The sequence below is a fragment of the Mastigoproctus giganteus genome, chromosome 1 (genome assembly GCF_048544385.1).
Source record: "Mastigoproctus giganteus isolate SK-2022 chromosome 1, ASM4854438v1, whole genome shotgun sequence".
In the NCBI taxonomy this organism is placed as follows: domain Eukaryota; kingdom Metazoa; phylum Arthropoda; class Arachnida; order Uropygi; family Thelyphonidae; genus Mastigoproctus; species Mastigoproctus giganteus.
The window spans coordinates 163847464-163864744 of NC_143575.1; the positions used below are offsets into that span (position 1 = coordinate 163847464).

A 17281-nucleotide genomic window follows, 5' to 3' on the forward strand; every position below is an offset into this window, starting at 1 on the left:
ATTTAACACAGGATGAGTCTTGTAGGAGGAGTTTTGCATTGCAGTTATTGAGCTGAGAGAGTCTGTGTATACAACATATTTTATAGATAGGTTGAGATTCAGGTTTTCTAAAGCTAATTTTATTGCATGAAGTTCTGCGGAGAAGCTGCTGTACTCAGGTGGAAGGGCAGCTGAGATGATAGTAGAGGGAAATACTGCCACTGCTCCAATGGCTGAATGTGATTTGGAGCCATCGGTATATATGGGCAAAAAATCAACGTATTTCTGCATATGGCTTATTAAAGTAGCACTGCTTAATTTTCAGCGCTCAACCTCTTGATGAATCTGCTTGGGTGTGATGAGTTATAGAAGACACATAGTTAATAAGAGTGAGAGATTTACTTGTACTAAATCATTACTGAAGTCGCGGTTTAATTTAAATTTTAAAAAATTAAACATGAAATTAATTTAAACCCATTAAAATATGTGCGTAAGAAGGGAATGTACATTCCATTCCATGGTTGTCAGTTAAAATTGTAAGGGTGGGGATAACCTTGAATAGATTGATTATCAATAAAAAGCCAATAGTTGTGCATGAGTAACTTTCGATATTCGCCTTCAGTTAGCTTGTGAGAAGAGGAACGCGAACATTATTAATAAGAAAAGCTATTACCTGAGATGCAATTCAGAGCACGTGGGAACTTTATTTGTGCCAAGTCCCAAATAGGGGAGAGGTTGATTGAGAGTTTTGTGTTTAACACGTTCAATGACATGCGTCGAAGAAACCATTCGATAACTAAAGCTTCATTTTGGAAAATTTTATAATTAGATTCCAATTTAATTATAGTAATAGCTGAATCGATCAGTGGATTATGATTGTGGGAATGGACATGTTGTGTTAACTCCGTACTAGATAGGTTAGACTTAAAACTATTAAAATGATAATATGCATGCATATTAGAGATTTTAGAAGTGCCGAATTTAGTCATGGCGCTCCTAATGTAATAGGCATTACAGTCAGTTTGACATTGAATTAGATATATAATATTATTATAATCCTGTGTAATGTATTTGTGTGTTGTTCTATATGCATCGAATTTGAAACCTAGTTTATTATATGATGAAAACACTATGGTTATACTTGTGTTTGCAAAGATTTGCCGAAGACGTTTCGCGAATTGCCTGTGGTAATTCGCGAAATAAACTAGGAACCCAAGTCGTTCTCCCTTATAATTTTTCAAATATATAAGGGAGAATGCCTATAATTTTCAAAACAGAAACAACAAAACAAAACTGCTATTGTTAATTGGAATATGAAAGTGTAACTCAAAAAGTTTTATTTGGCAATGCTGTACTCCCCGTATTGATGTCCCGGAGATATTGATGGCATTGCTTCAAAATGGCGACTGTTCAAGAGAAGGCAATATGCGTACTTTGGTTTTTCGAAACAAAGTCTGTTATCACAATACAACGCGTTACAGAACTTAGTATGGAAAAGATCCATCTTCAGCTAATGCTATCTGATGTTGTTTAAAGCAATTTCAAGAGACTGGTAGTGTTCTGCACTGAAAAGGAGCGGGAAGACCGAGCACTTCGCAGGAAAATGTTGATCGAATCCACGAAGCGTTTTCTCGAAGCCCAAAAAATCAATTAGAAGCTTATTTGCAGTTAGGTATATCACAAATGACTGTTTGGAGAGTTGTTCATAACTACCTTCACCTCCATGCCTACAAACTGCAGATTGTGCAGGCTTTAAAGCTGAACGATAAATCCTGCCGTTTCCAACTTGCCGAAGACATTTTGTCAAGCGTCGAAGTTTCAGAGATAGAGATTTAGCGATGAAGCAACATTTTATGTATCAGGGAGGGTAAATCATCATAACTGCAGAATATGGGGATCAGAAACCCTCACGACATTCGAGAATTCGAAAGAGATAGTCCAAAGGTCAATGTCTTGTGTGCTTTGTCATGTTCAGAAGTTTTGGGGGCCTTTATCTTTACAGAAAAAACAGTGACAGCGGTGACTTATCTGGACATGCTACAGCTGTATCTGTTACCCCAGTTGGAAAATCATTAGCCAAACGTGGTGTTCTAGAAAGATGGTGCACTGCCACATTGAGCTCTTACTGTCCAAGAATTTCTTGACATGCATTTTCCTGGGTGCTGGGTTGGGTGGGGTGGACCAATTCCATGGGCTCCACGCTCACCTGATCTTGTGCCGCTTGATTTCTTCCTTTGGGATACACGAAGGACATTGTGTACAAGACCCCTGTGACCTCCCTCGATGAACTGAAGCTCAGATGTTGCGATTGAATCAGTTACACCGCAAATGCTGGAAAACACTTGGAGGGAAATTGAATATCGTCTGGACATCTTAAGTGCCATGAAAGGCGTTATGTTGTTTAGCATTCTGCAGTATTGATTCTATAGGTAATAAAACTTTTTGAGTTACACTTTCATATTCTGTAAGCAGTTTTATTTTGTTGTTTCTGGTTTGAAAATTATAGGCCACAGAAACTGCAACAATAATTTTGAATCACCCTGTATTTCAAGTTTCCCTGTACACTTATCAGTTGCTCAACTGACAGATTGCTGTGCAACAGTTCTAACCTTCCCATTTCACCAATCCATTCGCTCCAAAGGTTTGTCCCCTTCTTCTTCGAATTTATTTGAGCTATCAACTTCCACAATGACAGATGGAAGTTTGTTCCAGCAATCAACTGCTACTACTTCATTTTATTTCCTGTGAAGTAATAGAAATTTGTGCACAAAAAATTTTAAATTTGAAAATGTACTGCAAATTGATGAAATCTGTACTTCCTTCGCTTTTATAAGAACATCAGTTTTCGATGGGAACTTGTGCATCATGCAGTAAATAACAAAATAACAGAATCTTCTCCTCTTGTTTTAAAATCTCTATCACTAAGTCAGAATCATCCTTCTGGTTTTGCCTAGTTTGGTAATTATTTCTAAAATGGAAGTGAAAGATTTAAAAGTGTTGGTATAATAAATTTACACAACACATTCTTCAGCATACTTAAGAACAACAACCTCACTAAATGGATGTGAGGTATGTTGGATTGAAGAGTTATGTTTGGATTTTTAAATGTCAGCATAACATTTAAAAGAAAAAAGCAAGTTTCTTTATTCAAGCCAGAAGAAAGGAACATGAATGCACTTTCCATATGAGTAAAGATAACGTGCCCACGCTTATCAGCTTGCTTGGCCTATTTAGGATTACTTTCATTCTGGTTTGCAATTCAGAAGTTCTTTTGTATCATGAACTGGACATGAATTAGTGTCACCCACTAGTGATCACCTGTTGTACTTTTCAATTTGGTAATTCTGAACAATGCTCAGAGGTACCGCTTCTAACATTTAAATGGACTTGTTGTCAGAAGTTGCCACTGTTCTACCAGTCTAGTTACATTAACCAAAGACAGCCAATGTGTATGCACAATCTTCAATCTTTTTTACTTCAGCAGTAGACATCAACTGAAATTATTTAAATCTAGTTTTCCTTTTAGCACTTCTTTCTAGATAGTAGTAAATGTCGACAAAGTATTCACTCATTTTCACAGAGGGCATACATCCCCCTTTTCAGCATATATATCAGTAAGATGGCAGAGACTGCCTTATACCACAGTGATCAGGCTTCTTTCTCTTTTAATACCTTTGCTACTCCAGTTTTTGGATCTACCATAATAGGATCATTATCAACACTAAGTGCCAGACAGACAGTTTTTTGAAAGAATCCTACAAGCTTTCAGATTGTCCAGAAGATACCAGTGTTGTACACTATAAAGTCATATTCCAATGCTGGCATTAAGTAGTAATCGCCAATCACAAGCAAGCTGCTTTTGATTTGATGTTTTTTTTTTTTTTTTATAGTAAAGGTCACCACAGCGGGATATAGCGCAGAAGCATTTTGATTACTACCATCCAAAAAACATTCAGAACATTTTTCATAGTCACCACTACCTCTTATTTTCCTCTCAATTTTACTAAAAATGCTTGATGATTTTGTTCTTCCACAACCATCCATTTTTTTTTTTTGCTATTTCACTATCAGGAAACATTTCTGAACACTGCACCTACATGATCAGCACAACTCAGAGGAAGATTGTGTTCTATGACAAAAGATATGCAGTTAAACATTTGGCATGTATGACTTCATCATCACCATGAAAATACATCACATGGTCACTAAGCTTATTTGTTTACAAATATCTAACTACACTGCATTTCCCACTGCAAAACTGAAAAATCACATTTACACACGGTACTTAAGGTAAACATACTATCTTTTTTTCAATTATACAGTACCTGAGAAATTTTGTGTATATGTTATTTGAATTTCACATTGTATTTCTTTGGCATATTACTGAAGGATATTGTTAATTACCTTTGCACCACACAAATATGATGAATGCTATGCCTGTGTTTGCACATAACAGAGAACAACACTTAGCGTTTCCCACATTCAAATTTCCACATAATTCATGAAACACAGAACAGCACACCTGATGAACAATTTGTTAATGAAAATAAGTAGAAATTTGCAGAATTTTTTAAAATGTTCAAACCTTAATGGTAAAACCGTAGTTTTACTTGCATTTTGGAAAAAAAAAAAAAAAAAACCCAGAGAAAAACTGTTTTATGATGGTGAGCTGGATTCAAAAAACACAGGAAGTCTAATGTACACTTGCCAAATAATCAAAAATCTACAGTCTTTATAGCTCATTATTGTAAAAATTTTTCATAGGATGTCCATGTGAGAATTAAAAAGCTATGTTAATGTACTTTTATCACCTGAACAGTAACAGTTAGATGTAGATATCTGAAATACTAAATTAGTATTGTTTCATATTCACTCTATATAAAAAAATTAACAATGGGATGGGGACAGTTGTTGCTTACTTATTTTGAGATGAGTTGCATTAGCATTAGTAGAGACATATGATACAAGAAAGCAAAGCTTATGCAGTATTACCCAAAAAAAAAAAAAAAAAAAAAAAAAAACAATTCCCATTTCATCCCTCTGTTCGTTTGAAATACCTGTCCAGCTCAGCCTTAAAGTTATTTATGCTATCAACTTCTAAAGGGATGGAAGTCTGTTCCACCAACCAACTACCCGCTGGCTAAAGGCAAATTTCCACACATCTATCCTACATCTGTCTTTCCTCAATTTGAATTTATGCCCTCTCAGGTGATTATTCTGAGCAAGAGGAAGAATCCCATCAGGACTGAGCATGTTCAAACCATTCAAGGCTTTATACACCTCTATGAGATCACCTCACCGGTGCCTATTCTCCAGACATGTGCAAAACTTAAGCCTTTCTTCATAAGAACAACCCTTTGTTCCATTCACTAATCTTGTTGCCTTCTCTATACTCGTTCCAGCAGCCTCTTGAAATGAGGCCTCCAGACCTGTATACAGTACTCAAGCTGTGGCCTGACCATTGCCTTATACAAGGGAATAATCACCTCCTTATCCCTTCTAGAAAAATTCCTGTACATCATTGACAAGACAAAGGGTTGCTCTTACAAAGAAAGGCTTAAGTTTTGCAAATTACAGTGTCTGAAGACTAGGCACCGGCGAGGTGATCTAATAGAGGTGTACAAAGCCTTGAATGGTTTGAGCATGCTCAATGCTGATGGGATACTGCCTCTTGCTCAGAATAATCACCTGAGAGGGCATAAATTCCAATTGAGGAAAGACAGATGTAGGATAGATGTGCGGAAATTTGCCTTCAGCCAGCGGGTAGTTGGTTGGTGGAACAGACTTCCATCCCTTGTTGTGGAAGTTGATAGCCTAAATAAATTTAAGGCTCAGCTGGACAGGTATTTTGAACGAACGGAGGGGTGAAGTGAAAGGGTTTTTTTTTTTTTTTTTTTTTTTTTTTTGGCTGATGCTGCATAAGCTTGCTCTCTTGCATCATATGCCTCTACTAATGCTAATGCTAAGACACCATGAGCTACTCTTGCAGCCCATCTGCACTGCTCAGAAAACTTCATATCTGCCTGCACCAATTACCCCCAGGTCCTTTTCATTCTCTACCACTGTCAGTGTAGTACCACAGAGTTGACACGTTACTCTGGGGTTACTGTTTCCCATATGTAGTACTTTACATTTGTCACCTCTCAGCCCATCTGCTCAACCTTTCCAGATCCTGTTGCAGCAGCATAGCATCAGTAGTGTCCTTAACAACCCTACCAACCTTTGTATCATCTGCAAACTTGGACATTAAGCTTGATATACCATCACATCATCAATATCATTTATAAATACAGAAAACAACAATGGCCCCAACACTGAACCCCGAGGGACTTCACTAATAACATTAGTCCACAATGAGCAGTGTCCATTGATTACCACTCTGTCTTCTCCCCCTCAACCATTCCTTTATCCATAGCAGCAATTTGCCTCCAATGCCACACTGCTCCAATTTGTGCAGCAGTCTTCCTTGTGCAACAGTATCAAAAGCCTTTCTAAGGTCCAAATATATAATATCAAAGTTATTCCCTGCATACAGCTCTTTTGTGACTGCATCATAGTATCCAATCATATTGGTCAGGCAAGACTTTCCCTTAACAAAACCATGCTGTGTCCGAGCTATAACAAGTCTTGCCATGATGATTGTGCAGTGCTTCTTTAACCAGTGCCTCCATTAAGTTTCCTGGAACAGAAGTTAAACTCATAGGTCTATAATTGCTTGTGTCAGCCTTTGATCCTCCTTTGTGAATTGGGGTCACATTTGCACATCTATGGGTACATCCCCCCAGAGTCCAAAGAAGCTCTCATAATTATGGCTAAGGATTTGCTTACTTCCTTTGCTGCCTCCTTTAATATAACTGGATAGATCCCCCCCCCCGGGTGCTTTTTTATGTTTATCCTCAACAATTTCTCCTCCACTTTCCTCTCAGTTATTACAAAATCATCTAGCTCACTGCCAGAGTTTACTTCACCTCTGGCATTGCCCTTCCTGAATAACTCCTCATGTGTGAATGTAGATGCAAAATACTTGTTTAGTTTGCTAGCCACCTGAGCAGGATCATCAATATCCAGTGGACCTATCTGATTCATTCCTTTCCTTCTAGAGTTTACATAGGTAAAGAACTCTTTTTTGTTTTTCTTTGCATCCTTTGCCAAAGATTTCTCAAAATCTGCCTTCACCTGCCTCCTTTGTAACCTCGTCACAGACCAGCTTATATCTATCATAGGCTTCTGTGTCACGTGTTAATTTATATGTATCCCGTGCATTTTTCTTCTCTGTCACATGTCTAATTAGTTTATCTAACGTCTGTTTAGGCCTAAAGTTCGTATGTAAAGCTAGTAGCTTCCAAATTAAATTCTTTGAATGCTTCCCATTTTGATTTTGCTGTTGGCAACATCAACAGTTGGTTTCCCTGTATAGATTTTAAATACTGTCTCAGACCATCGTAGTTGCCTTTATGAAAGCAAAAATCCTTCCCTTTACCCCTGATGATAGTTACTTCTTTGAATAAATCCCACTTCAATACATTGTGATCACTGCCACCTGGTGGTTCCTTTATCTGCAGATTCTTAATGAATGAAGAATCAGTACTGATAATCAGATCAAGAGTATTACTTCCTCTAGTTGCCTCCCAAACATGCTGATGTAGAAAACAATCATCCAATAAATCCACAAAAGCCTTGCTACTGTGTGAGTGACCAACCCACAAATTCCAGTCAATATCTGGGAAATTAAAATCCCCCATTATAACACTCTCTGATTTACTGGCCCACTCTATTTCCCTGTACAGTTTCTTATTGTACTCATCAGAGTCATTAGGCCTATAGCACACTCCTACTTTCAATTTTGGTCTCCCAATGGTTATGTCACACCAAACTGACTCGACACTGCACTATCCAGCGATTTCGACTGGCTTCATTTCCTTGGATTTTATGTGTTTCTTAACTAATAGCATAACCCCTCCCTCCCTTCCTATCCTGTCTATCTTTTCTGTACATATTGTACTCCCCAAATTCCAGTTCTGCATTCCTTATATTTGTGTGACACCACGTCTCTGATATCCCAACAATATCTGCCTTTAATGTTTTGAGCAATACCTCGAATTCATCAAATTTATTTACGAAACTCCTAGCATTAGTGTACGCACAAGTATACATGCACCTGTTCCTATTCTTAGCTACCCTAACACAACCCATGTGTTTACTTGTACTGCAATGTTCCCAGCAGTCTCTGAAGTACCCTGCATCTTGTTTTCCAGGCTGCTGCTCATTCCAATAGAAGCAGTGCAAGAATCACTTTCACCTCTGCCAGTGGCTACTGTTAATCTTTTAATCCTTGTATCCCCCCAAGCTAGCAGTTTTCCAACCCACCTAACACTGCCTCGATAGCATCAGAAAATATTCTTGCACCTTTTGTATTTAAGTGTATCCCATATCTCTAGAAGCAGTCCCTCCTGTTAACAAGTACAGTCCAGGCTGAAAAAAAATCACCCCTTGAGCCTTGCACAATCTTTCCAGGGCCGAATTGATCGACGCAGCTCTCATCATATACCCCCTCCTATCGTGTCTGGCCAGAATTGCAGACACTTTCAAATTCAACACTAATTCATGGCTTTTTTTTCAACAGTGACCTGTATTTGTTAAGTAACTCTGCCGGTCTCCTACTCTTAATATCATTATTGCCAACGTGTACAACAATATCACCTTTTGTTCCCTTTAAAGATGATATCCGCTCTACAACGTCATCAACCTTTGCCCCTGGCAGACATACCCTGGTCCTGTTCCACCTATCCTTTTTACATACCATGTTCCCTGTTTTCCTGACAATAGAGTCACCAACAACTACTAGTTTCTGTGGGACCAGCGCATTCTGCCTTGGGCGGTGCCGCTGTGTTGTGTGATGATCAAGTGCAAGCTCTGGTGTTGATGTGGGCAGCTCACAGCTTGATGGGCCCTCAATTTAGATCCTTCGAGGGCATCCACCCTGTCCTTCAAGCACTCATATAGGCCCATAACAACGCTGAGTTGTCGCCTGATTTCCTTACACTCCTTGCATCGCGCACACACACAAAGACATCCCCAGTGGCAATATCATGTCCCGTACCCGATTGCTCCACAAACATCAAGCAAGCAGTGCATTTTAAAAGGCTGTGATTCAGAGGGCAACTGCCCCCCCCCCCCCAGTTCTTCCCTGAGCCACAGCACTCCCATTAGCTTGAGCCTTTTGCTTTGCTGCTCTGGTCTGAGCCATGATTTCGATTTAATTTCAATTTCAGTACAAAATTATAACCCTAAACTTGTATCCTAACACAGTTATAACACTATATATCTATATATATATTTTTTTTTTTCAGTATCAAGTATCATCTATGAGTTCTGTTTATGTAACTTCCGTATCAAGTTATGTATTAATTAATTATGTTATGTTTGTAATCTAAGTCGTTATATGTATTTTGTTAAAAAGTACAATGTAATTGACAATATCATATAATATAATATACTATACTATACTAAGCTAACGCTATCTAGTTCGGGAATGTTCTTAACTTTATCCAGTGATGAGCTTGTCCTTATTTAAATTCAGTTTAAATGGAGATTGGTTTTGCCCAGTAGTTAACCACCTAAACGAACCTCTATTTCAAGAATTATTAGTATAATTTTATAATCAAAACAAAATTATTGTGTGGCACTCAACAACACCAGATTGATAACTCTCCTTTAATACAAGTATTACAATAATTTCACTACTCTCTAAAAAACAAGTAATAAAAAGGAATTCATCATATGATCTAGGAATACTATATTCTTTTTAATTCTGTGTTTTAGGTGGATAAATATGGTTTGGTCATTTCATATGGTTCCAGAACACGAAGCTCTGCATGTTGCTGCTGAATGTCAAGCTGGCCTTCAGGTAAGCTCATGCACAGTGACGGTTTTTTGTGTTTGTGTGTGAAATTCAAATTAAAATTTGCTTGTGAATTCATTTCACCTTGTTGCGTATGCATTTTGTCATAAGCAATAAAAAAAAATCCTCCAAAATATCATTATTAAAATTTAAAACATGATCCACAACAATGCTATTTATAAGGAATCTGATTCTGCTGAATAGTAATCTAGATAATAAAAGCATTTTGTGATACTTTGCCCTCTAGAATTTCAGAGAATTTAAGTTAGAGTTTAAGAAAGTAAGGTTTAAATTTTGTGAAGCAGTCATAGCATGATTATTAGAAAAGATATATATGGTGGGAAAACTTATTTAGCATATTAGCATTGAAAAAATTAAATATATGAAACACTGCTAACCACAACCCATGTGTCCACCATGGTGAACAATGAAAAACACACTAAAATAACAACTTAAGTGCCTCCGTAGTCGAGTGGGCAGGAGCGGGAGAGCACACGCTCTTTGAGTAGACCGGGGTTCAAGCCCCTGACTGCTGAATACGGTCGATCTGCCAACCCGCACTGGACCAGCGTGGCAGATTATGGTCCATTTCTCTCAGCATGAATTGTTGAGGAGGCTTCCATCCTGCAGTTGGTTGATAAGGCTGCACTTTACTTTATGTCTTGTCTATTTCATGTATCTATCCAATCCTCTTTAAATTTACATAAGCTTTCCGGTTCTAAACAATTAAGTTGCAGTAAATAATTAGCATAATAAAGATCAAAACAGACAAAGATCTATACAGACCAGAATGTCTTATTATGGGTTAAAAAATTCCTAATGAATCAACAGGTCCTTGCTGATTGCAAGACTTAAGGTAAAATGTTTCAGTCTCTGCTAAAGCCTACCTCTTCTGAGTATTATGCATTTTCTCAAGATACGTGTAGAGCTACTATGTGGTAGAAATGTTTTGACATGCTACCAAAAAAAAAAAAAAAAACCTGTCAAATCCCCATACATTTGTTCATGCCTGGAGAAATATTGTGCTAGTCCCTTTCCCCTTTTAGGAGTGAGTTCTTCCATAGAATTTAGAACTTTTCTAAAAATGAAAATTATGTAAACAAAATGCTTTTAAATATTATTTTGTTCTTATTTTTACTGTTAACTCCATTAAAGTGAGAATTAAAAATGGCTAATTGAAGTCAGAATCCATTGTTTGAAGTATCTTTCTTTTATCTCAGTTTTTTTACTATCTTCTAATTTGATTACAGGTCACATTACCTGTAACTTTATATGTAATTTGAGCAGTAAGCAATTAACTGAAGAACAAAAGGGGGGTTTTTTAAACCTAGGTACAAAGTTTGCGGTGATCCCGCCAAACTGCTAATAGCGGAAGTGGCTATGGGCATCGAAAGAGCTGCGAGTAAATTACCAGTGGTCGTGGCCAATGAGATCCATACAAGAACCTCAGCGATTTTGAGTCAGGCTTGGGCAGCTCCCTCCAATCTTAGCATTAGTCAGAGGAAGGCACTTAACACTCCGTCGGGCGCAACTGATCTATTAGGCACACCTCGAATTCTTTAGTTTGCCACGCCCCCTCAATACGTCATGTCCCCTTCTCCAGCCTGGTAGCTTTCTCACTTCGAGTGTTACTCACAGTGGCAAGGTCAGTTAGTGATTCTCTTTCTTCGTTTACGGCAGACAAGTGAAAAGATCTAATAGGCTCATTGCGCCTGATTACGTTGCGGTTTGACAAGTAAGTTTTCTCATTCATTTGGAATACTGTATCACATATTTACATCAGTAATTTCATTTTATGAAATATCTCATGATTATCGATACATAGGAGTGTGTTTTTTGGCTGTGTTCTCTCAAGCACATTGCGCCCGATCATGTGATTTGTTGCGAAATGTTTCAATATTTTTGCCAGAAATTATTTACAGACATACACACAATAAACATTCATGATTTTTTGTTTGTTCCAGACATAAAAATGTCGAAGAAAATGTACAATCCAAATAAACCCGAAGACCTTGCAGAAATTTACCGTTTATTGGAGGCGTCTGATGAAGACGATGACGAATGAGATCCATTCAAATGTCTCATTCTATGAAAACGAAAGCGACATTGATTCAGAAGATAATGTTGAGGAGCGTGAAGAGGGATCGGAAACTGAACAAGAGGGTAGCAGTGAAGATGAAGACGAAATTGAAGAAAATCGCGACTTTTATATGGGAAAAGATAAAGTCACAAAGTGGTATAAGACTCATCGACAAAGCAAAGTTCGTAGGAGACCTCAAAACATCAAGACTCGCTTACCTGGGGTTATTGGAGCAGCAAAAACTCCTGTGGAATGTTGGAACTGCTTATTTACAGAGGACATTCTAAATGATATCGTAAAGTATACTAATCAGTACATAGATAATATCAAAGAAGCATTTTCCAGAGAACGGGATGCAAAACATACAGATTTAGTTGAAGTACGAGCATTTATTGGTTTACTCTACTTGGCTGGTGTTTATAAAGCGAATAGACTATCCCTCGAGGAATTATGGGGAACAGATGGCAACGGCATTGCCAAGTTCAGTCTTGTCATGAGTATCAAGAGATTCAAATGTCTCATACGGTGTCTTCGATTTGATGATCGAGAAACAAGATCCGCTAGAAAGGAACTGGATCGGCTCGCACCAATACGTGATATATTCACAAAATTTGTGACTAATTGTAAAGTTAGCTACTGTATTGGTGAAAACGTCACGATAGATGAAATGCTCCCAGCATTTCGTGGCAATTGTCCTTTCCGGCAATACATCCCTTCAAAGCCAAGTAAATATGGGATTAAAATTTTCTCCCTAGTAGATGCGAAAATGTTCTATTTGCTCAACATGGAAATATACGCGGGAAAGCAGAACGAAGGACCCTTTTGTGTAAGCAACAAGGCACCAGATGTTGTGAAAAGGTTGGCGGAACCTTTGTTTGGCTCGGGAAGAAACATAACGGCCGACAACTGGTTCACACAAGTGAGTCTTCTAAATGAATTGAAACTAAAGAAACTCTCCTACGTTGGAACCATCAGGAAAAACAGGAAAGAGCTACCAAATGATTTCATAGCCACCAAAGCCAGAACACAACACTCTAGTATTTTTGGTTTCAGTAGTGATGGTGATACAGTAATACCCCGAAGTTACGCGATAGGTGGGTCCGACGAAAATCGCGTAAGTCGAATTCGCGTAAGTCGGGGTACAACTTTGCATATAAATACATATAAATTTTGCTCAATTGGGACCAAGGACTAACAAAAACACCAGTTTAGAAGAAAAATATTAATAAAATTGCAGTTCTGTATACATATTAATACAAAATATGTATTAAAAAAACAAATGACTTCCGTTAAAAAGTTATTTCGATGTCGATGGCTTCATAAAATCTAACAAATTCGTCTGACGACACAGCGCCTTCTTTTTTTCACGCAGAATTTCTTCGTAGCAAGCTAATAATTTTTTTTATTCCTTGCTTTGTAGCTATAACGCGTTCTTCGTTGGAGTCTATGTTTTCTAAAATTTTTAAGCCCTTTACAATTGAGCCCTTTTCAATTTTCAACCTGTCAAGTTTGCAATTGTCATGTGCTTTTCGCCGTTGCTTCATTTAGGCCTGTAGCACATGCAATATCACATGGTCTTTCATTTCGCTCAAAGCGTTTCACAATTTCATATTTTTTCTCTATCGACAGAGGCGGACTGGCCATAAGGGCCAGTGTAACCCTGGTGGGCCAGTGTGATTTTGGCCATAAACCATAGTATGAGGCCACTATAAATTTTCCCGGGTAAGAATTTTTGACCCAGTCCGCCTCTGTTTATCGATAATTGCTTTTCTTTTTCTCTCTGAATCTGCAGTGTCTTCACCAGTACGCTTCCTTTTCACACCTTTTAATTAAGTATTTTACTAATTTTTAGGGAATAAAGCGCAATTACAAAACGAGGAGGCACGCTTGATACCCATAAACAAAGCTGCGCGCATGTAGCAACTGAATAAACAACACCATAAAGGCAGAGATACACTATTAACACCCCACATTTCTAGGTGTTACTACCATAAAAATCCAGTTGCGTTTCTGCCAGTGAAATCTGTTATAAACTGGTAGTAAACTCGATCTAATTGCATTTGCGATTATACCGATAGCTGGAATTGTGTTGGTTTTTACGTTATTATGGTGAAATGTGTTTTTCCCTTCACTGATATAAAAAACATAAAATCAGCAAAGTTGAATTTTGTTCATCTTTCGCTCTCATTCTCCGCCGTCGCACCGTATATCGATAACATATGAAAAACGACCTTGAAGATAGTGGGCGACAGCTTTGCCAAACGAAAAAATCAAGAACCGCGTAACTCCGAGTTCGCGTAAGTCGGGGTAGCGTAAGTCGGGGTATTACTGTACATTGGTATCCTATGTCCCAAGAAAGAACAAAAATGTCCTCCTTGTATCATCATTGCATGAAGACGACTCAATTGATGTTTCTACTGGCGAAAAACAAAAACCAGAAGTAATCACTTTCTATAATTCAACTAAGTTGGGAGTAGATATTGTAGACAAAATGTGTGGTGCATATAATGTCTCGAAACACAAAACGGTGGCCCATGGTAATTTTTTTCACAATGCTAAATATTGCTTCAATCAATTCCCAGATCATATATGTCGGCAATGGTTTTGCAGATCTGAGAAGGAGACTGTTCAAAAAACAACTCTCTAACGAACTTGTGCTTGGTCAACTTGCTCGACGAAGTCTCAAGTCAATTGGGATGCCATCAAACCTTCAACAAAAATTGAAGAGATTCGCTCCGACTCAAGAACAACTGAATGAAACAGAACAACAATTACCTCCGAAAAGACGCAGATGTGAAACTTGCACCTCAGAAACTAATCACAGGAGATTAAGTCAATATGAATGCAAAAAGTGCCATACTGCTACCTGCCTCTCACATGCTGTTTTCATGTGTCCTCAATGCTATAAAAGAGAGGTAGGACATATCGATGATGAATCAGAGTAATGACCAATTTTCCAGTTCCTTATATTCTTGTTCTAATTCAATGCAATTTTCATTATTATAGCTCATGGAAAAATGTATATTCATTTTCTCAAATAAACTTATGTTATTTTCGAAAATCATGACAAACTGTTTTATTTCTCTTCTTTGGTGTTTGTAGTTGACAATTTTTTCGTAAGAAAATGTGAACATGCGTAGAAAAGATCAGTAGATCAAAGTGTGCTTCCCAGGCTCAATGCGCCCGATCGTGTTCTACAACATATTGCGCCCGACGGAGTGTTAAGGAGCTTAGACAAGATGACAGCATCGTGGTTTTGCCCGCGGATAAAGGAAGGTCAACAGTGATCCTTGACAAAGAACAATATTGTAACAAAGCCTTGGAACCTTTGAATGATAGAGCGTCATACAGGGTTACTCATAGGAATTTGTTGGTGGGATTGGAACGGTAGGCAAACAAGACTTTACAAGGTTGGTTGAAGGCTGAAAAGATTTCTAAAGATGTTTATTGGACACTGCATGCAACAGGATTCCAACTACCTAGGTTCTACAGCCTACCAAAGATTCATAAGGTGGGGGTTCTGCTTAGGCCGATTGTGTCGTTTATAGGCAGCCCTACACATGCTTTATTCAGGTTCTTAGCCAGACTAATTTCTCCTATTATTGGACGTTCCGATTTTACCATCAGGGATAGTGGAGACTTTGTACAATTTATAAGGGATCAGGTTATAGAAGAGGGTGAGACCATGGTATCATTTGATATGGTATCCTTGTTTACGTACATTCCTGTCGACCATGGGGTGAAATATGCACGTGTGGCATTGGAGAATGATGACACATTAAGGAATAGGACTCTGTTAAGCGTGGAGGATATTTGTAGTGGGGTGGAGCTGTGTCTCTCAAGTACCATCATGGTATTCGAAACCACAATGTATAAGCAGGTTCATGGCGCAGCAATGGGCTCCCCTATTAGTGCTGTCATAGCAAATTTAGCTATAGAGGAGCTCGAATCCAGGATTTTTGAAGGGTCGGTTCTTTCCCCATGTGCACATGGAAACAATACGTTGACAATATATTTACAATTATTCGGAGTGGGAGAGCGGATGAGGTGCTTAGTTTCCTCAATAGCTTCTCCCCGTTTATTCAGTTCACCTCGGAAGTGGAAGTAGAGGGTGCCCTCCCTTTCCTTGATGTACATAGGAAAGGCCTTAGAGTGAAAACCAGTGTGTATAGGAAACCCATGTGCCGGGGCCAATACATACATTACAATACACACACACACACACTTACAATACAGCACAAGCCAACCATCGCAAGAACAGAGTAATTAGGGCATTACTGGATAGGGCTATCCCATTGCAGCACTTCCGAGGATAGAAAAGAAGAAATTAAACGTGTCACGGCAGATCTCAGAAAATGTGGCTACTCCCAGAGGATCATAGATAAACGTATCCGAGAAGCTGGGCACGAACATAGACAGCTGTTTACACCCATTGCCACCACATACATTCCCTACTATCCAGGCCTTACCGAGCATATAACTTAGGTGTTGCGCGATAGTCAGACATGCTGTGTGCAGCTACCAGAGTGGTAACTTAACCTGTGACACAGTTGTGTCACAAGTCAAGGACCCCCATACCTATGGAATGTGTAAGTGGGGTCGTATATGAGATAAAATGCCCAGATTGCGGGGAATGTTATGTTGATAAAACAAAGTGTTGGTTTAAAGATCACATGGGGGAAGCATATCAGTGCCATAAAGACCATGGATTATGGAAGGTCTGCTGTGGTGGAGCATTTTTGGGAGGAGCACCATCAAATCTCTCCTGAGATTTGATGGTGCTCCTCCCAAAAATAACAGCTTCAGGATTTGATCCTGAAGCTGTTATCGTCAACTGGCACAGATTTTGGGACCACAAGTGGCTCGAGAGCTTTGCTCCTATGAGAGCAACACTATTAATAGAGACAGGGAAATCTGCATTCATCCCCTCTTCGAAGTTGTGGTTCTTGAATGGGATGAATGGTTCCACCTGGCACGCACCATAGCCATTTCCGATTCCAGTGCACATGGGGAGAATACTGCCCCTGCTCCTGTAGAAACGCACGCTGTGAACCATGAGCCTGCTGATATTTAAGGATGTACTGTACGATAAACTTCACTGTTGAAAAAGGAGGCAGACGCCTCTGAAAGCTTTGGTATTTTATCACTTTTACTGCTTATATCCGGTGTTTTATCTACATTGTTTTATTTTATTGTGTTTTAAATTTTATATTTTTATTGTACAGACAGGTATCTTATTTTATCAGTTTATCCGGTGTAATTATATTATTCATTCTATTTATTTTATTTCATTTTTATCATTATTATCTTAATACAACACA

General features: G+C 38.5%; 1 protein-coding gene across 2 annotated transcripts in view; it reads left to right on the top strand.

Moving 5' to 3' along the window:
* Positions 1-17281, top strand: part of AQP (aquaporin) — a 118038-nt gene that overhangs the window by 89990 nt on the left and 10767 nt on the right. For both annotated transcript variants that reach the window (XM_090374822.1, XM_090374829.1), the window contains one exon: positions 9802-9886. In XM_090374822.1, coding sequence (XP_090230948.1) covers positions 9802-9886 — 85 coding nt within the window. The remainder of the gene's footprint in view (positions 1-9801; positions 9887-17281) is intronic.